At 45.7% G+C, this 21,768-nt stretch overlaps 1 protein-coding gene across 1 annotated transcript in view; it reads right to left on the reverse strand.

The window, feature by feature from the left end:
* Positions 1 to 1,231: 1,231 nt before the first annotated feature.
* The window catches only part of COG7 (component of oligomeric golgi complex 7), a 51,517-nt gene continuing 30,980 nt past the window's right edge, over positions 1,232 to 21,768 (reverse strand). The window contains exons 10-17 of the mRNA XM_038762283.1: positions 20,987 to 21,103; positions 19,160 to 19,225; positions 14,412 to 14,598; positions 12,339 to 12,479; positions 9,354 to 9,437; positions 7,369 to 7,483; positions 3,457 to 3,600; positions 1,232 to 2,968 (exon numbers count right to left, since the gene is read on the reverse strand). Coding sequence (XP_038618211.1) covers positions 2,802 to 2,968; positions 3,457 to 3,600; positions 7,369 to 7,483; positions 9,354 to 9,437; positions 12,339 to 12,479; positions 14,412 to 14,598; positions 19,160 to 19,225; positions 20,987 to 21,103 — 1,021 coding nt within the window. The 3' untranslated portion in view covers positions 1,232 to 2,801. The remainder of the gene's footprint in view (positions 2,969 to 3,456; positions 3,601 to 7,368; positions 7,484 to 9,353; positions 9,438 to 12,338; positions 12,480 to 14,411; positions 14,599 to 19,159; positions 19,226 to 20,986; positions 21,104 to 21,768) is intronic.

Below are 21,768 nucleotides of genomic sequence, written 5' to 3' on the forward strand. Positions count from 1 at the left end.
TTGCAGATACAGTTAGCAAGTGCAGCAACACTGTAAGGGACAACTTATTTATGTGTCCAATGCGGCTGGGAGCTTGGATTCTGCACTGGCCTTTTAAGCCACAGAGTAGTCCTTGGAAAAAGATACCACCAAAGTGCTTAATAAAAATACCCTCGATCGATCAATAGATGCTTACCGAGAAAGGAAAAAAGTATTATGGAGAGGGAACAAACTCCCACCTACTCTGGGAAAGTTCCAAGTCTCCATCTAATGGGAGTGGCTTTCCTCAACCCCCTGGGATATCACCACTTGGGGAGATGCATCGTACTCCTCTTGGCTGAAAGCCTGGAGACTTGAGGGAATCAGGTGCTGTGGGGTAGGAAATCAGGAACCGCAACTAGTCCTAAGCTGTGCAACCCACCGTGCGCAATGTACTCACGAATGGCAGGTAAGAGAAAAGGGGAGGGTGCGGTGGCAGAGAAGTCAGCGGGTTCCAGGGTAGGGAGGTGGTGGTACAGGGCGAGCTCGCTCAGTCTCTGTGACTCCCTATTGCTCTCTGGGGAGATGATAAAGGGTGTACTCTTCTCCCTTCACGGCCTAAAGACGTAAGCCCAACACAGAACCACCAGTTGCAAACTTTGGGTCCTTTCTTGTAGTTTTTGCCACCTCCCTGAGAGGAAGACGCCAGATTGGGAATCGAGAGAGCCGAATCCCCTTCGCCTCACCTGAAATCCGGGGCGAATCCTTCCTGCCCACTCCGACCTCACATAGGATGGTTGTCAGGACAGTCTTCTTTGGGCGGGGCTCTGAGCAGCTCCAAAAGGGCTAGCGAAGTGTACCAGAAGCCCACCTTCCTCTGGTATCCCATCACGTCTCAAGTCGAGCCACCTTCTCCCTGCTTTGATTCCCTACCTAGTAAGTTCTTGTCAGGCTTCACTTTGTCCAATGCAAGGGAAAATGTGAAGGCCAGCTAGCTCTAGAGCCCTTTTCTCCCATTCCAGGTGTTTATACCATTTAGATCTCCAAAACAAATTGAATAGACCCCACTACTCAAGGTAGCAGCACCCGTACTCAGCAGTCCTCCCCACCCACCCTTGGGAAAAGCAGAAGTAGCTTACAGCCTCCAGAAATCCTTCTGAGGGAGATACCTGGGACTGTGGAAAAAAAAAACAATCCAAAGCAACTGTGGGCAAGTCAGAGAGCAGCACTCCTCCCCACTCTCTACCCCAGAACTTGATGGAACAGGAAAAACAAATGGCCAACACTTCATGTTTATTTATGCTTTTTGAAAAAACATTAATTTCCCAGATTGTCCACCCCAAAAATAAAGGACTTTTGTCACATTCGATGGGAAGGTTGTGTTTGGGAAGGTGAATTCACGAGAGGGAGACACCCCCGCCCCAACTCGAACCCCAGAGGGTTGTTCAGCTGGAGCAGGAATCCAGAAATCCTCCCAGAAGGGTTTCAGATACTTCCAGGCTTTTCTCCATCACCTTTCCAGGATGGAGAAAGGTGGCCAAACTGGCCCCCAACGGCCCGAACCCCTGCCATGCACAGCCTAAATTCAGGACCTGAGAAACCCAAATATTTTTCTTGGTTTAAGTTCCACTCGGTGACTCTAGGCAGCCAGCAAAACTGGTTACTGTTACATGAGGATGTGTGAGAAAAAGCCCATTTGAGAGACAAAACTAGAGGTGTGGTATTGATTAGAATGAATTTGGAGAGCTGGGAAGGGCAGTTTGAGCAACCCAGGATTAAGTGTCCCGGCAATGTTCTTTCAGTACAGAACCAAATAGGCTAGAGTTTTAATTGATAAAACTCACCACATCTTTTTTTAAAGAAACCACAACAACAACAACAAAAAGCTTCTATCAACTCCACCCTGCAGAGCTCCCCCTGACAATATTTTCCCCAGTTACTGTTTCCCTGTAATGGGCCACCTCCAACACTGGTATCATCCACAATCACAAATCACACTGAAGCACCCAGTGAGAAGCTGAGAAAAACAAAACAAAAAAACACCTCATGTAAGGCCTCAGGGGTGTCACTTCGATTCCCCAGATGACTCTCATTTCCTCCCACAGTGGAGAAGGGATGAGCATGACTCCTGGGAGCACCTTCCCCTTAGACTAGGGCCGCCTGGTTCCTAATCTAGGGACAGCCTTGGTCACCTGCAAGACCAGGGGAGTTTGGCCCAGAACGGATTTCTTGAAAAACACAAGCCCCCACCACCCCGAGTTTTGGAAGTAAAGGCTTAAATTAGTAACTATTATCCTCGGTTCCTCTTGTGCCTATCACCCTGATCCCGACACTTGTTGATCAAGATCAAATCAGTGATTAATAAAAAGTGCCTTCTTCCCCTGATTGATCATGTCCAATTTATTAACACATCCCCTTCTCCTTGGAAACAGTATCCTTTGGGGCTGGATTAACATTGAGGCCGTTTGGGATCTGCATCAAGGGTCCGCCAGGGCCAGGATAATCTCTGGTGGGTTGGTGAGAAGCCCATCGCTGCTCAGTCCCTGTTTCCTCCGTGCTGCTCTAACTGGTCCCACCCCAAGGCACGCCCAGAGCCCAGCAGCAAAGGTGCCCAGTGGAAGAAAAGGACCTTCCTCTCCTCACACCCCATTTCCTCGGCACCCTTAATCCGGCCCCGCGTCAGTCGTCCTTTCGGGGGGACTCCCAATCCGTCTTTGATTATGCACGTTATTATCCCTGGGTGTTCTCGAGGCAGGCTCTCTCATGCCCTGAGCAGTCTTCGGAGGGCTGGCAAATGATCCCACTCCAGAAAGCACCCGCTCCCCATTCCACGGATCGTGGGATCAGTAATCCACGTTCCTCATGGCAGCAAGGTTGCTGGCGAGCCGGCGGGGAAGGCCTTTGGCCGTCTGTCTGTACTCCTCGGGCTTCGTCTTCAAGAGGGTCACGATATTCTGGAGCGTCCTAGACGGCTGAAGGCCTAAAGCGTCCATCACGTTGATCAGGTAGTCTGCAAGGTTTCAGAAAGAAAGGAAAGAGGTTCATACCTTCCAGATCACGATCAATGGACATTACAGCCCTCAGGGCAAGTAGACACCTCCTAGTGGAATGGCCAATTCTCCCTGGCTATATAAGCCAAGAGAAAACCAATCATCACCTACCCCTTTAAGACCAATGCCTAAAGAGCAGATGGAAAGGGGCAGATAATCCTGGGTCTTATCTTTTCCCAAATAATTCACAACCAAGACACCCTACAACTGCCCGCAGCGGGTAACCCCCATTAAGGCATGACAAATTGACAATGATGGGGGTCACCTCAAGTTAGAGAGCAAGGAGATTTCCTCATCCAGTCCATTGTCAGTCTGAGGCGCTCAGAAGGTGGCTCAGCTTTCTCGACCAACAAGAAGGGTCAGAAAGAAGGCTTCTAGGGGGTGGGAGACTGTGTGTGTAGGGGTGTTCTTTAAGGCCACCTCTCCCAACCAAGAACCCCGCGCATACCGATATCTGTGGCAAGTTGCTTTGTGGAGTGAGGGGTCAGCTCGGGGATCTGGAGGATCACTTCACAGTAGGTCTGCATTGTGGCCCGGGCGATGGAGCCCAGCCAGTAGTCGGCCATGTTGTCGAGTTCAGGCAACTCGTCACCTGAAATGGAGGAGGAAAACGGAAGTCAAACAAGGTCCTTTCCCTTCCCCTTTACACAGCGTGGAAGCTGTGTGAAGCAGCATGAATAAAGCACGGGACTGAGAATCAGAAGGACCTGGGTTTTACTCCTGGCTCCACCACTTGTCCGCTGCGTGACCTAGGGCAAGTCACTTTACGTCTCTGTGTCTCCTCATATAAAAAATGGAGATTAAGACTGTGAACCCCATGTGGGACACGGACTGGGTCCAACCTGACTAGGTTGTATCTATCCCAGCACTTAGTACAGCGCCTGGTACACAGTAAGCACTTAAATACCATTTTTTAAAAAATGCCTCGACACAAACTGGGGGTTGACAATTAGCCCCTTTCCCGTGACCTGGTCATGCTTGAGTACCTTAGAAAGCTACCTCTAGACTGTATGCTCATTGTGGGCAGGGAAAGTGTCTACCAACTCTGTTATACTGTATTCTCCCAAGTGCTAAGTACAGTGCTTTGCACAAAGTGCTCAATAGCACTGATTGCTTGATAGGACCAAACCTGAAATACTTTATCCATTCTGCAATAAGCAGTTTCAAAATCAGGAAGCTAAATCCACACGATACTGAAGTTCAGACCTAGCTCACTCTAACTGTTAAAACTGATGACACTCTTGTAGATTCCTAGGAAGATACTGGAATATGATGAAATGAAGATCAGCATCATTTGAGCCAAAATGGAAAGAGAAAACTTTAATTTCTAGTTCAAAATCTCAGAAAGTCTAGAGCAGGGAAGGAGGAGCGGAGGGGGAGGAAGCATTGTCTTGTTGGATTTGTGCTTACTCCTGACATTCTTAAGACTCTGAAATTCCCCTAACCCTGAAATTCCAAGGGAGCAAATTCCCAGAATGAAGCTTAGTTTCCAAAAACACCTAAAACAAAGGATGTCTTGTCTACAATTCCAGGTTACAACTTTGGAGGGATAACACAAAATAGTGGAATTGCAAATTAAGGGGGCAACAGATTCAGAATGTGATGAGTTATTAACACTGCCTGGCAAATAAACACTTGCTCAATCACCCTGGACAACTCTCTATTTTTTTTCCCCAAGTGAGCGTTCAAAATGGCAGATTTCATTTATTTTATTAGTCGGGTGCCTAACGGGAAGAGGGAAGGCAGGTAAATATTTGGTGTGGACTAGCAAACTTCTAATTCTTACAGGTAAACCCTTGATATAACTGAGATGAGCTGTAACAAGAACCTTGTTACGGCAAGTAAAAACAAAGGCACGATAAACTGACTATTCCTGAAATTGGAAAAAGCTACTGTGATAGTGCGACTTCAAGATAATATCATTATACCATGCTTACCTCCTCCATCTTCAAACATGCCCAGATCTCCTATATCTTAAAAAACCTGACTCGGACCCCAAATGGCACCATAGTTTATTGCCCCACCTCACTGAACCGGATCCTGTCCAAACACCGTGGATGAGCCCCTATTTCCCCTATTTACTCTCCTCCTAATCCTGGCTCCACCAAGTGCCTGCTGGGTGACCCTGAGCAAGTCACTTATCTTCTCCAGGCTTCAGTTACCTCATCTGTAGAATGAGGATTTAAGAGTGTGAGTGCTTGGCACATAGTAAGCTCTTAACAAGTACCATAATTATTATTATTTTCCTCCATCTCCCTCCTGAATCTGGCTTCCACCCTCTTCACTTCACTGAGATCACCCTCTCCCAGCGCAACAGTGACTTTTAGCTCCCCAATTTTTTTTTCCCTTGGTATTTGTTAAATGCTTACTATGTGTATGGCACTGTTCTAAGTGCTGGAGTAGATACATACTAATCAGGTTGGACTTAGTCCCTGTCCCACATGGGGCTCACAGTCTTAAGACCCATTTTCCAGGTGAGGAAACTGAGGTACAGAGAAGTGAAGTGATTTGCCCATGGTCACCCAGCAGACAAGTATTGGAACTGGAATTAGAACCCAATTCCTTCTGACTCCGAGGTCCTTGCTCTATCCACTAAGACACACTGCTTCTCCAATTTAACAGACTATATATCTTAATCCTCCTTGACCTCTTGGCTGCTTTGACACCTTAGACCACTCCCTTCTCCTGCAAACATGATCAAAGCATGGGGGTTTTTTGGACCCAGGGCTTCCTCTTTCCGCTCTGGACTCTCCTCCTCAGCCTCTTTGCCTGGTATTTCCTCTGCTTCCCACCTGCTAACTGACCATCCTGACCTCATGATTACTCCCTCTCTCTTTTCTGGAACTTCTTCCCCCTCCCATCCAGCAGACCACTGCTCTCCCCAACTTCAAAGACCTCCTATAACCCCATCTCCTTCAGGAGGCCTCCAACCCTATGTTCCCCCCGACAACTGCCACTTCCACGTGCCAATGACACCTATGCACTTGGGCACACACCCATCCCGGTAGCATCTCTGTATGTATCTTCACACTCAATTACTTCCTCCTACCGGTTATTCATTACAATGTCTGTCTCCCCAGTCAGATTGTAAGATCTTTATCATGAAGACAGGGAATGGGTTTACTAACTCTTTTGTACCCTTCCAAGTACTCAGTACAGGACACTACATATAACCACGCACCCCCAGCGCTTAGAACAGTGCCTGGCACATAGTAAGAATTTAACAAATACCACTAGTATTATCATTATTATCATCATACTAGTGGAATGGTCTTTCTTCGATTCTCTCCTTTCTCCCCTTAAACACCAAACTGAGAAAACCAGACACAGAGGAAGCTGCCATCTTCAGAGAAAAAGAAAACAGAACTTGAAGGCTAAATGGCTCCCCTGTCCACTCCAATGTCTCAGGGAGTGGGTTTGGTTCCTACAGGCATAGCTGCATGCTTCTGGTCTTGCTGCCAACACTTTAAATATCCTTCCCCCTCCTGGGGACTGCCTACTTCTGGTTATCCTACAGAAAAACAGTAGTTGCTTTCAACCCAAGAAGAGCCTAAAACTTTTTGACATCTCACCCTGGGGACTCCAACTTGACTTTTACCCCTGTCCTCCAGCCTGCCCTTCCCTATCCACTGATTCCCCTCCCTGAAGGTTTCTCTTGGAGCCTCAGGTTCTCATCTACAGGGAAGCCTTGGCATCGCCAGCTGTCTGACTGGCTGGTGAGGTTGCCCAACCTTCTTTAATACTCACAAGCATGAGTGAAGGATCAATACCAACAGCGGTTAAGCACACAAACAGGTGACCTTTGGGACAAGGGCATGCAATTCTCATAAGATTTATTGGTGGCAGCTGAGAAGTTTTCCCTTCTGCTGAGCAAAGATTGCTAATTCTCCTGAAGCCAAGTGTTCCACACGGAGGAGCGGCATGGCCTAGTTGGAAAGAACGCAGACCTGGGAGTCAGAGGGCCTGGGTTCTAATCCTGACACCACTTCTGACCTGCTGTGTGACCTTGGGCAAGTCACTTCACTAGGCTTCAGTTCCTCATCGGCAAAATGGGGATTCAATACCTGTTCTCCCTTCTACTTATACTGTGAGCCCCATGTGAGACCTGATTATCTTGTATCTACCCCAGCACTTACTACAGTGCTTGGCACATAGTAAGTGCTTAACCAATACCACAATCGTCATCATTGCACTGATAAGGGGGTCACTTGAGAGAGAGAGACAAATGGGCCTGTACCCAAGCCCCTATAATGGTTTGGTGCCTTTTTTTCTCAGAACACTTCAACAGAGGCAAAAAAGAGGGGTTCTTGCCCCTTCCCTCATCACCCCCTCCATGGATTGCTAATAGGTCTTCACCTACCTTGTTCAGGAGGAAATGGCAACTTCCCAGCATGCAATGCTAATTCCAGAGCAGAATCTTCCTGGGTAACAAATGGCTCCAGATTCAAAGGGAGGGACATGATATACTGCCCAATCTGCAAGAGAAAATCAAAGCTTGCAGCCTGCTTTGGCATCCCAAAGGCCTCAGTGCCCTGGACAACAGTGCTCTGCACACAGTAAGTGCTCAATAAATATGACTGGATGAATGAATGACGCAGAACCTGTGACACAACTCTCAAAATCGGTATTTTACACACAAATCATCCACTGCAATTTGCATTCAATGAAAAAACAGTTTGGATAGTAGGCTTTTTGCTTGTCTGGTCCTTGTTAAGCACTTACTATGTGCCAAGCACTGTGCTAACTGCTGGGTTAGACACAAGATAATCAGGCTGTCCCATTTGGGGCTCAAAGTCTAAGTCAGAGGGAGTAGGACATAACCCCCATTTTACAGAGCAGGGAATTGAGGCACAAAGAAGTGAAATAACCTGCCCAAAGTCACGCAGATGACCAATGGTGGAGCCGGGATTAGAACCCAGGCCTTGTAACTCCCAGGCCTGTGCTCTTTCCACTACGCCACGCTGCTTCTCTTTGTCACTAGTCACGTGTGCAAATGTGGTTAAAGAGAGATGAAGAAACCGTGATCCTCCTGAATCCTCTCAAACTGGCACACGTGAAAAAACTCTCCCTTGCTTTTTGGTTATTTTCAGTCACCTGCCTTCTCCATCTCTGCCTCAGAGTCCTGTCTGCCCAGTGGCTTGGCCTACAAAACGATAACCTAGGATGTACCGCTGTTACCGTTTCCCAGCAATACAAACCTACGTCAGCCAATCAAGCAATATACTTTACTGAGCACTTATACTGTGTACAGAGCAGCTTTGGCAGACATATTCCCTGCCCCGCAAGGAGCTTACAGTCTACAGCATTATTGTTTGGAGTGGGCTTCAGCGTGTCTGTACCGGGTTTCCTCTTGCCCACCCTGTGGGGATTGTGGGGAGGGATAGTCTGTACCAACTCTAATACTGTACTCTCCCAAGTACTTAGCCCAGCACTCTGCAGGAAACAAATGCTCAATAAATACCACTGAGTAATTGACTAATAGATTGTCCTTCTGTTTTTCACTCTCTGCCCAATCTTCTGTGTCACCCTCGCACTTGGATTTGTAACCTTTATTCACTTTCAGCCCCAATGCACTTATGTACACATCCAAAGTTTACTTATTTTTAATGTCTGTCCCCCAAGCTGGACTGTTAGATCGATGTGGACGGGGAACACGTCTAACAAGTTGGTTATATTGTACTTTTCCAAGCATTTCGTATAGTGCTCTGCACACTGTGAGTGCTCAATAACTATGATGATTGGTTGCCTGCGCCTAACCCATGTGGAGTTGAAGTAACTCTTGCTTCAAAGCTGCTAAACAGCTGTATTCCAGCATCTGGCTTTTGATGATCCTGTCTTGTTATTTAATACTCTACTCGGAGGGGCCAACTAAACTACTGAACACCCTATTAAATCTAGAGCATGTCAAGTCTCAGAATATGCAGGATTATACGTACTGCATGGAAGCATTATTACCAGGCTGGAGCGAGCTGTGGAGCTAGAGGCTTGGTTCCAATCAACCCGTCGATGGCACTGGTTGAGCGTCTGCTGTTCACAGGGCACTGTACTAAGCGTTTTGTGCCATACTCTACTGGTGCCTGCCACCAGCCCTCCCAAAGAACATACTGGCTTCATAATTTAGCCTTCTAGGTACTCATCCTCCACACACATTTCTGAAGACTAAAAACCATTTACTTCCTTAAAGTCCAGATTGTAAGTGTTCCTCTTCCAGCAGCTGGGATTCTAAATGCAGATGTGCGGTGACTGAACTATGTGCATTTAAAGGCCCAGACAACCCAAATGTAAACACACTGATTTATCTGGCTTTAGAAAACTCAGGTGACCCCAAAACAGTCTCCCTCTTACATTGCTGATGTACTCCAGAGGAGTGAGGCTGAAAGTTGGCAGATCTTCCGTTAGGGTCTCACCGATGCCACCCGAGTTCCAGCTCTGAGAAAGAGAGTCAGAGAATAGGATAACATCAATAAATCGCACATATCAGTGAAATCGGGACCCAGAAGCACTGGGAGACAAATGGGAAAAATGGAAAAAGATGGAGAAAGTCAAAGCACCACCCCCAAAAAAGTCTGACAGGCAGAAGGTCATTTAAAAGGTCCCCTTCACTTCACAACCCTCCTGATGTCCCATTAAAAGCAGGATGGCTTAGTGGATAGGGCACAAGCCTGGGAGTCAGAAAGTCATGTGTTCTAATTGCAGCTCTACCACTTGTCTGCTGTGTGGCCTTGGACAAATCACTTCACTTCTCTGTACCTCAGTCACTTCATCTGCAAACTGGGGTTTACAACTGTTAGGCCCATGTGGGACAGGGACCGTGTCCAACCCAATTTGCTTGTAAGCACCTCAATGCTTAGTCCAGTGCCTGGCACATGGTAACCACTTAACAGATACCATAATAATAATAATAATAATAATAATAATAATATCTTCAAAGTCATCTATCCCATGATAACCCTTGGAGGATTTCAAGTTCTACTTTAAGAACCTCTATGGATTTAGAATCATTTCCGTGCATTTCTTAAAGATGCCGGGACACTCAGAAATAGGAAATTAAATGGTATTTACTGAGCACTTACTATGTGTAGAGCACTCCTACTCCCTTCTGCATTGCCCTGACTTGCTCCCTTTACTCATCCCGCCTCCCAGCCCCACGACACTTCCGTACATATCTGTAATCTATTTATATTAATGTCTGTCTCCACCTCTAGACCGTAAGCTCACTGTGGGTGGGGAATGTGTCTGTTAATTGTTATATTGTACTCTCCCATGCACATAATACAGTGCTCTGCACACAGTAAGTGCTGAATGAATACAACTGACTGACTCTGTACTAAGCGCTTGGGAGAGTAGACTATAATACAGAGATGGTCCCAACTGTGTACAAGTTTACAGGCATTTGTGGAAAACCCAAAGGACACCCCGTTTTACACGGTATCCTCAACAGAGGCTTTGTAATGGGCCCCAATCTTCAAAGCAGGATCCCAAATCTCTCCTGTGGGAGGAACATTCACATAGAGGCTTCTCTTCCCGCTGAGTCTGTGGCCCTGCCAGGGGTCCACAATCACCTTCTCCAGGTCCCTCGTGGCGGCTGGCGTTGGGAGACTGGAGTCAGGCCTGTGGAATGGAAACAGCCCCAGCTCCAGTCCTTGGCTCCATCAGCCTCCTAAATCTCAGGCTGGTGGAGCGGAGCGCGGCACGGGTGCTGACAAGTGCCAGATTCCTGGTCTCCCATCAGGTGATCAAAGACTCCTGGCAGAAATGCCTAATCTTTAACTGACTCAGGGCCCTGTCACATGAGGCAGAGAAGGAACGCACTGCTCTTCTGCATCGACTCCGGACACTTCCTAGAACCACGAAGCTCACGGGGTCACGGCCCAAGCCAGGTGCCTCAGAGCTGCTGGAAAAAATGCCAGGATGAGAGAAGTGGAAGGACAGGGGCTGGAAGGAGACAAAGGAAAAGGGGTGTGGCTTTTAATTTTTTTAATATCAGAAACGATTTGGGGGCATTGGATGTCTCCATGAAAAATTGTGAGCAACACTCATGTCCTCAGTTTCTAAAGAAATGGGCATTTTCTAAATAAAGTAAATGGGAAATACCTCCAAGGACATTTCAGAGAGGGAGAATAAACATAAAAGCCTGGCCACTTAAGATACAAACTTCAAGTTTTTGTGTGGGAGGGGGGTGTTGTTTGCTTTTTCCCCCTGTAATCTAAGAAAAGGTCTATGAACTTGTGAAACATTTTATGGTTTCCGTGAGAAGGTTTCTCAGCTAGAAACGGAGCCAGCCCTAATCTAGCATTCCAAGAAATGAGATAATTTTGGGGAACGACTGAACTCTGATCAAGTTTGTCGTTCCCTGACCAATAGCGCTAGCGTCCCTACCCACTCTGCTCCGAGGTAATGCCTATGAAAGGCCACCTCATTTGTAGGACCAAATTCAAGCAGAAAACTTAATGGAAACAGCAACATTCTTGGGTTGGGGGGAGAGGGGCGTGCTACTCCAACCAGAACAAAGGAGAGATGATCCACACACAGATAAGGGAGAGGGAAGTATATCATTAAGGGATCCAGGAACCAAGCACCATGTGTTACAGGACGAATGCCAATCCTCCCACTGTACCTCAATCTCATCTATCTCGCTGCTGACCTTCCACTCATGTCCTGCCTCTGGCCTGCAATGCCCTCCTCTTCATATCTGACAATTACTCTCCCCACCTTCAAGGCTTTATTGAAGGCACATCTCCTCCAAGAGGTCTTCCCAGACTAAACCCTCATTTCTTCTTATCCCACTCCCTTCTGCATCACTCTGCTTTGCTCCCTTTATTCACCCCTCTCTCAACCCCCACGGCACTTATGTATATATCCAAAATTTATTTATTTTATATTAATGTCTGTCTCCCCCTCTAGACCATAATTCACTGTGGGCAGGAATGTGTCTACCAACTCTGTAATACTGTAATCTCCCCAAGCACTTAGTATAGTGCTCTACACACACTAAGCACTCAATAACCATGACTGATTAAACATCATTAAGATGAGCATTTGAAAGTTAAGTCAGCCATTTCACGTGATAAATAAGTTAAAAGAGGAGAAGGTGAACTCATAAGGTTTAACCTAACCTAAGGCATTTGCGGTGGTCTCTTGTCTTTTTTAAAGAGTGAACATTTGAAGGGTAAAACCAAATGTTGGGTCTGAGAAGAAGAGAAAACATCCAATTGAGACTGGGCACTGAAAAGAGGCCTACAAAGTACAAAAGAGAGAGCAGAGAGGTTTATGAAACAGACCTAGGACCTGGGGACATACCGCCTAGGGGTTGCTGCTGGGAAAACTCACCTCCATCTTGGAAACAAGCAAAAGCTGCTGTTTGATGCGCAGGAAGACGGAATCAAATGCCAACTGATGAGCCTGCTGGTTTAGGCGAGTCAAGGCTGTTCGAGATGCAGACAGAAGGTTGTGATTGCTCGATCCTTTTTCCTAAAAGGAAGTTAAGAGCCCGTTTTAGAAACCAGATAATTCCCTCGAAGTTTTACAGAGATCCACAGAACAATGATTCTGAAAATATGGAAAGGTCTAGGCCGGGAGTCGGAACAATTGCAATTTCAGAGAACACCTGAGATTTTCAAAGAACACCATCACCAAAGGGGTCATTTGAATACAAATCTTGAAAACTTTCTGAGAAAAATACTGCAACTATGTTCTGGCCACCAGTGAAAGGGTGGAAAGGAGACCAGCTTTGCCCCCATTTTATATGCCCAAGAAATAAATGTAACTATTGTGATTTCCAAAGGAGTCATGCCGATATCACTTGGCTGGAAGACAGCTTATGTAGCAGCTTGGGAAGGTGCTGAGGAATTCTAACTAGCCTGAGAAAATACAGATGAGGGAAAATGTAATCTGAGTTTGGCTCTTATAAATGAACCGATTAAGACAAACATACGTAAATCTGATTAGCAATAAAGATAAACGGAGTTGCTTAAAACTAGTCCCAGAAACACGGATGAATGAACTTACAGAATTGCTTCAAGAAGCATACATATCAAGCTTAAATGCAACTGGTTGAGAGGCCAGAGTGTGCACAGGGGAATAGCATTAAGAGGATGGACAAATGTTGAGGTTTGACCCTGCTTTGGGATATGTAGCACCCTGGAAAATCACTACCTGGGTTGGCATAAAGGGGCCCAGGTAGATTTTGGAAAAAGCCAAAAACCTGTAGCCAAGGGCCCAGGGCAGGATTAAGTTAAGGGGTGTGGGCTCTTCTAGGTGAAAAATAACCAAATAATAAAGTTATATTTTGTAGGCCCACAAGAACAGATTTGGCACATCAATATTAGTGCCACAAAGCAGATTGGCCCCATGGAAAGAGTCAGAAGAGCTGGGAGTCAGAGGAGCTGAGCCTGGGGGTCAGGGTGTGTCAATCTCACTCTGCCAGTTTCCTTAGTGTGGCCATGGGCAAATCACTTAATTTCTCTGTGCCTCAGTTTCTTCATTTGTAAAATGGGGCTTCAATAACTAGACTCTCCCTCCTACTTAGACAGGGAGCCCTACCTGAGACAGGTACTGTGTCCCACCTGATTATCTTCTATCTACCCCAATGCTTAGTACACTTCTTGGCTCAGAGTAAGCTCTTAAATACCATTAGTAGTAATAGTAGTAGTAGTAGTAGTATAAAATAACATGCCCCAAGCTCTGGACTAAGTGCTGGAGTAATATTCTAAACCAACTCAGGGACTTGGAGGCATAGAACTTGCCAAATGAAATAATTGCTTTGAAGGGTTTCTGGATAATAAACTCATGTTCTCAAAACCACCATTCCATGGGGAGATCGGGGTCCACTGTTTCTGTTCAGGACTTCGGGACAAGAAGCAGCAGCTACGTTAAGTGGTACACGGTTTAGTTTCCCAGACAAAACTGCAAATACAGAGTAGCTCCCCAAACGCAGACAGAAGAAGCAGTATGGCTTAGGGGAAAGAGCACTGGTCTATGAGTCAGAGGACTTGGGTTATAATTCTGACTCTGCCACTTGCTGGGGTTGTGTCACCTTAGACAAGTCACTTCACCTCTCTATGTCTCCATTTCCTCCTCTGTGCAAAATGGGGATTTGATTCCTGTTCCTCCTCTTCCTCAGCCCGTGAGCCCCATATGAGGACGGTATCTGACCTAATTAACTGCTATCTACCCCAGTTCTTAGGTCATGAGCAGAGAGCTTGTCTACCAACTCAGTTATACTGCATTCTCTCGAGTGCTTAGTTCAGTACTCTGTAAGTGCTCAGTAAATATGATTGATTGACTGATTGATTGACACCCTCTCTCGCCCCCAACAAGGGGAAACGGCTGAGAGCCCCAACAATTGGCTTAGTGACTAGGGACTACAATTGGGCCCCTGCCCCCATTAGTCTGGCCATATACCTTGAGGGTGTAAAGGGTTTCCATTAAACTGGTATATTCGGCAGGATTCTCTTTTTGAAGATAATTATATTCCTGCCAGGGATTCTTAACCAAATTCTTCTTGTCTGGCAGGCTGCTGTCTTGAAACCCGGTCAAGCTGCGAGGACTGTAGGAGTCTGAGAGATATTTGCCAGCGGTGGCCAAAATCCTGTAGTAAAAATGTATATTATTTTATATATATATATATATATCCATAATGTAATTTATTTACTTATATTAGTGTCTGCCTCCCCCTCTAGACTGTAAGCTCACTGAGGGCAGGGAACACACCTACCCACATTGCACTTCTATTGTACTGTCCCAAGGGCTTAGTACAGTGCACTGCACACAGTAAACACTCAAACAATACCACTGACTAATTATACCACCACCTTGTATTTCCATAGTAGTATTAGAGCACCTACTGAATGCAACGAACTGCACTACGCATTATTTACATCATGCTTTCCTCCACAATAGAGCACAGACATTCTTCCCTCAAATTTCAGCACATCTCCATGAGACAGAGAGGGGACGGATAGGACTATCCCATTTTACAAATAAAGAAAGAAACCACTGGAAGAGAGAGAGAGGTGACAACTTGCCCACGGTCACGCAGTGATTCCAGGGCTAAATGAGAGATTAAAATTCAAGCCCCTGGCTCCCGCTCCACTTCTTTCTCCAACAGGCGGCCCAGATGACCAAGGGTTAGCATCATTCCAGGTCTAAGAGAATTTTGGCACTACCTTTCAGGGGACCTGCAGTCACAGATAGTTCAATACCTGCACCTTTATGGTCCAACCTTATAGACTATAAAACACTATAGAACACTTATAGGAGCCCTGTTTGGGTGAATCAGAATATGAACAAGGGTGTGATTCCTGGTCCCATGGCTGAAAAAGGGACCAAGTGAAATGCTGAGGGCTGGTTTGGCAGCCCAGGGGTTAACATCCAGTATTAGCCTTAAAGGCACACACAGTTAATAATAATAATGGCATTTGTTAAGTGCTTACTATGTGCAAAGCACTGTTCTAAGCGCTGGGGAGGATACAAGGTGATCAGGTTGTCCCAAGTGGGGCTCACAGTCTTAATCCCCATTTTACAGATGAGGTAACTGAGAAAGAGAGAAGTTAAGTGATTTGCCCAAAGTCACACAGCTGACAGTTGGCGGAGCCGAGATTTGAACCCATGACTTCTGACTCCCAAGCCCATGCTCTTTCCACTGAGCCGTGCTGCTTCTCTAAAGGAGTATCTGTCTGCCCAGTTCCTCCTTTGCCTACATTTTCCAAGCTCCCCGGCTTCATAAATACTGACTTTCTTATAGGATCTTGCACAGCTGAGTTACTGCATCATCCTGTGACCCAGGACTAAGCAGCAAAGTACCAATGAGTAAGAAATCTTCACAGATGGTCAAGGGAGACCTGACAAGTCTCACGGTGAAGCCACAAGCGTTTTCTCTAACTTTCACATCTCTCTCTGACATCAGAGAGGTCCTGTGGATAGTGCCATTTAACATTCCAACCCATGTAATTAATCACCAAACCCTAGCTTGCTGAAATGCGCGTTTCTACTATATTCTTGATTCTGCACCATTTGACTTAGTTTCTTAATTTATTCCTTTCTTTAAAAAAAGGGGGGGTCGGGGGGGACCAACAGGTCCCTGTCTCAGGTTTTTCTACTGCGCTCTACTAAAGATTCTAGTCAATCATATTTATTGAGTGCTTACTGTGTACAAAGCATTCCTTTCTTTAAAAAAAAATGGGGGGGAAACCAACAGGTCCCTGTCTCAGGTTTTTCTACTGCATTCTACTAAAGATTCTAGTCAATCATATTTATTGAGTGCTTACTGTGTACAAAGCATTCCTTTCTTTTAAAATTAAAGGGGGGGGGGGGGCGAACCAACAGGTCCCTGTCTCAAGTTTTTCTATTGCGTTCTACTAAAGATTCTAGTCAGTCAATCATATTTACTGAATGCTTACTGTGTACAAAGCATTCTTTTCTTTAAAAAAAAAAAGGGGGAAACCAGCAGGTCTCCGTCTCAGGTTTTTCTACTGAGTTCTACTAAAGATTCTAGTCAGTGAATCACATTTATTGGGTGCTTACTGTGTACAGAACACTGTACTAAGCAGCAGGGAGGGTACAATATAACAATAAACAGACACGTTCCCTGCCCACAATGAACTTACAGTCTAGCCTGGGTTTCCAGCCCATTACCCAGTAGAATCGCTACCCCTTTTCAGCAAAAACTCTGCAGGAGCTGGGGCTATGGAAAGGAAAGCACTGATACGATCCACCTTCCTCATGCAAGATTCCTGCCTCTCTCATGACACCAGCACAAGCCAGCTTGTATTGGCTCCATAACCATAAAATGACCTCGGCAATGTGGAGCTCACAAGGCTGGGGGGTGGCACACCCTACACCTGACGATGAACTGAATTCCAGACTATTTCAAGTTGCTGCCCCCGCTGTTTTGAGGAGTGACCCAAAAGAGGGGTCCTCGTTCAATATTTTAGCTAAGTGGGAAGATCAGATCACCTCTACAAGCTTGTGTCACATGTTTGGTCTTCAACGATCGTGAAATCAATTTCATATCCAAGGTGGGGGGAAAAGAGGGCCAGAATCCAGAAGAAATGGAGATAATAGTTATGCTGTCCTGTCCACAGGTCTTCCTTTGTTCAAGACGCATTTTTTGGACTGTTGGTAGGCACTGAAAATGTCAGTCACACCAGAGGTACAGTTACAACACAGGACAGGTTACTCTGCTCTTCCTTTCTTTTGCCATACTGAAAGGACAATGACATCTCCTGGAATCACATCACTTGGACGGGTTCTGTTTCCTCCATTCTTATTCCAAAAGCCAAAATTCATTAATAACTGGACTAGTGGGACCTAGCTTCCTTGATCTACCCTACATGCCACAGCTAGAATAGCCCCCCATCAAATCCCTGCCACTTACCAAATTAAGCCCAGATTTCTCCCTGCAGGCTTTTAGGTATCTCCCCTACCTGAAATCTATTATAATGTTTGACATCCCCTGTAGACTAAGCTCCGTGTGGGCAAGGACCATGTCTACCAACTCTATACTACTGCACTTATACTGTGAGCCCTAAATGGGGCAGGGACTCTGTCTTGCCAGACCTACCGAAGCCCTAAGATCAGTGCTTGACATATAGTAAGCACTTAAATACAATAATAATAATACTCTCCCAAGTGCTTAGTAAGGTGCCCTGCACACAGAAAGAGCTCAATCAATATCACTGATTCATTCTTCAACCTTGCCCCGGTGACCCCACACTCATCATTCCAGCTCAAGTCAAGGTCTCACTTTCCTGTTTCCAGGCCTTGGGTCCAGGGGTCTAAAGCAGGGGTCCCTGGCTGGAACAGTCACCCCTCCTTCACTCTGCTGATCAACTTGGATCTTCCCCAGTACTTAGAACAGTGCTTGGCACATAGTCAGTATTTAAACACCATTAAAAAATACTCATTTGGGGGTATGTTATGACATTATTGATAGTCTACAGTCTCTGTCTACATAATGGATTCTATTCCACACTTGAATCTGTACCCTTGGGGCACTTAGAATTCAACCCACCTCCAGCCCCACAGAAGTTATGTACAAATCAGAAATGTATTTGGTTATATTAATGTCTGTAAGCTCCTTGCGGGCAAGGAACATGTCTACTAACTCTGTTGAACTGTACTCTCACAAGAACTTTGGACAGTGCTCTGCACGTAATAAGTGCTCAATAAATAATAAATACCACTGACTGATTGATTATTCAATTGCCCATGAAGAATGTCATTTAAAAGTCATCAAAGCCCCTGGCTGTTATTTATTTTAATGTCTGTCTTCCCCTTGAGACTGTACACTGCTTGTGGGCAGGGAGTATGTCCACCAACTCTATTGTATTGTACTTTCCCAAGCATTTAGTACAGTGCTCTGCACACAGTAAGCATTCAATCAATACCATTGACTGACTCCCTCCTGTCTCTCCCCACTCCGGTCCATATTTCACTCTGCTGCCCAGATCATTTTTCTGAAAAAATTCAGTCCACCACTCCCCATTTCTCAAGAGCCTCCAGTGATTGCACATCTACCTCTGGATCAAACAGAAACTCCTTACCACCGGCATTAAAATATTCAATCGGCTTGCTCTCTCCTACCTTAACCTCGCTGATTTCCTACTACAAACGCAGTCCACACACTTGGCTTCTCTACACACTGTTCCTCGATCTCATCCATCTCACCACCAACCCCTTGCCCACGTCCTCCCTCTGGCCTGGAACTCCTTCCCCCTTTGTATCCGACAGACCTCCACCCCTCCCACCTTTAAAGCGCTATTAAAATCCCATCTTCCCCAAGCAGCCTTACCTGAGTAAGCCCTCATTTCCCCTACTCCTTCTCCATCCACCCAACCCTCAGCTCCACAGCACTTGTGTACAAATCCATAATTTATTTCAATGTCTGTCTTCCCCTCTAGACTGAAAGCTTCCTGTGGGCAGGGAATATGTCTCCCGGCTTTTGTATTCTACTCTTCCAGGTGCTTAGTACAGTGCTCTGCACACAGTAAGTGCTCAATAAGTACCACTGGCTGATGGACTGACAAAGCTCTTGGCTTTTGTTAGAATTATCCTAACTGCACTTTTCCTAAACGTTCAGTATAACTTTTTTGTAGGGTTCCCTTCGATCCGACGTCTAGAGATGGGAAGGAAGCACACATGCCGCTTACCTGTTGGCCAGCTGCTGTTCGAAGTCCCCGCTCTGCCGCAAGAGCTCTCCACAAGTGGCTATTATCCTGAACAAAACAAAAAGCACTTCAGGTGGAAACAGCCGGAACGCTGACATTTGCACGGCAAACAGTGTCTCATTCATAAAAATTCCAACTATTCACATCATTTTGTTTGGCTGGTTCCTGGAAAGTTAACCATTTCATACTTCAGTGGGAGTGTTTCCTTCTCTTAGTAATTATCACTGGACACCTTTTAAGGTCTTCCAAGTCCCTTTACCATGAGAACCCTTAGTCCCACAGCACTTACGTACATACCTATAATTTATTTCTTTCTACTAATGTCTGTCTCCCATCTCCAGACTGTAAGCTCCTTGTGGGTACTGAATGTGCCTACTGATTCTGTTCATTCATTCATTCGATCGTATTTATTGAGTGCTTACTGTGTGCAGAGCACTGTACTAAGCACTTGGGGTACTCTCCTAAGCGCTTAGTACAGTGCTCTCCACACAGTAAGTGCTCAATAAATACCACTGATTGATTGATTGACTGATGAACTTTATTGTCAAACCAGGAAATCCAAGGAGATTCGGAATCCTGGAGTGCTCAGGATGAAAATTTGGCCCATGGACAGCTGAAATTAAATAACTTTTCCAAGACAGACAATATTACTTAATATTTTTTGAATGTTAACAACAAAAAAGAAGATGCACAGATTATAAAACTTGGTCTGGAGATGGCATCTTGTTATCTCTGCAACTGGTCTACAAAGTCATTCGACCTAATGTCGACATTCATTTTGCTCTGCCAAATAACTATGTTCACTGCATCAGCCTCTACTTGAAGTGCTCTTAAGTCTAATGTAGACCTATGGCACCAGTTTTAGAAACTGTCCCAGCTGGGGATTTAAAACATTTTCGTTTTTTGGTTAAATGTTAACTTCCTCTAAAAATGGCCATCATAAGGGATCTAAGCATTCCATCATGGGGGAGGTTTATGAGGAAGTATAGAATTCTAACATTGCACCTATATACCACCACTATCAGCCAACCCTAAAGAGGAAAAGAAGTAGGTACAATCATTTATCAGAGTGGGCCAGTGTACATACCACTTTGGCATATGTCAGGCAATTCTGAGTTCTGGAGACGGTGCAATGACCTGAGTCAAAGAACGCTCCTATCTCCCAGAGGCTGACCTGGCTTAGGAGCAATTGGTACTTCTCTTGGAGCAAGCTCAACGGGACATTACATTTTGAAGTTTGGTCTCAAAAGGAAATGGACCTCAGGGTGGCCAGAAAAGGGCAGCCCCTGGAACTCCAGCCCCAGATGTACCCAGTTCTGAGACCCTCTGGAAGGCTAGGCTACTTCAAAGATGGTTCTGGGTTTGAGGATATGTCCGAGGTGGGTCCTGAGTGGGATTAAACTTCCTTCTAGTCCCTGCAGTCCTACAGTCAACCATGCCTGCCAGAGTTAACAGCCTCTGCACACAAGAACCTGAAGTTACTTCATATCAGGTGTCCCCAAGGTCCAAGTCCCAGCCCCGCCACAGGCCTGCTGTGTGACCATGGGTAGGTCATTTAACCTCTCTGGGGCTCAGTCTCTTCATCCTACAATGGGGATAAGATAGACCATGAGCCCTGCATGGAATAGGGGCTGTCATCTAATCTTCTAACCAGGTCTCTACCCAAGCGCTTAATAAGTGCCATTACTGCTACGATTACAATTTTCTCCTTTTTAATGGAAATGGAAAGTAATTCAACCTGCTGGAAACACATTTCCCATTTCAGGAGAAAAGCCCAGCCAGCCTTTCTCATTCCGGATGCCACGTTACCGGACTGAGTTCTGGAAAGCTGTCCAGTCTTCTTGAAAGAGGGAGTCGGAAGGAATATCATCCAGTTTGCACTTCTTTCTAATTGACTGCAGAGTGTTGGTGAAATCGGACACGTACCTTGGATGAAAAAGGGAACGAGTGAGTTGACTCAGTAAAACCCCCAAACTCAGAAAAGCCATTGGAATCATCTGGGCTCCGGTAAAGAGCTCTAACAAGTACATTCCACTACAAAACTAATTCAAAGAAATCTCTTAAATGTCCCCAGTTCAGTTGAGCTATCAAACAGCCAGTGCCTTCACGGTTGAGAAGCTACACATTTTAGCCACCCTTGCCTATAGAACCACATTTACAAATAGTCAGGGAATTCAGCTATGGTATTGAGTTCTGAGATGCTCGGAGTCCCTAGACAAAGATTTGGAAAACACCAGGGATGGCAGTGTGGCCTGATGGAAAGTGAATGAATCTGGGAGTCAGGACACCGCAGAGTCTATTTCCAGCATCACCATTCGCCTGCTGGGTGACCCTGGACAACCCACTTAACTTCTCCGTCCCTCAGCTTTCTCCTCTGTAAGACGGGGATAAAAAATACCTACTCTTCCATCAATTAATTGTATTTATTCAGTGTTTACTGTGTGCAGAGCAATGTACTAAATGCTTGGGAGAGGACAATATAACAGAGTTGGTAGACAAGTTCCCTGTCAACAATGAGTTTACAATCTAGAGGGGAAGACAAATGCTAATATAAATACATATATTACAGATATGTACATGAGTGCTCTGGG

This window comes from Tachyglossus aculeatus, chromosome 21 (genome assembly GCF_015852505.1).
Source record: "Tachyglossus aculeatus isolate mTacAcu1 chromosome 21, mTacAcu1.pri, whole genome shotgun sequence".
NCBI classification, from domain to species: Eukaryota; Metazoa; Chordata; class Mammalia; order Monotremata; family Tachyglossidae; genus Tachyglossus; species Tachyglossus aculeatus.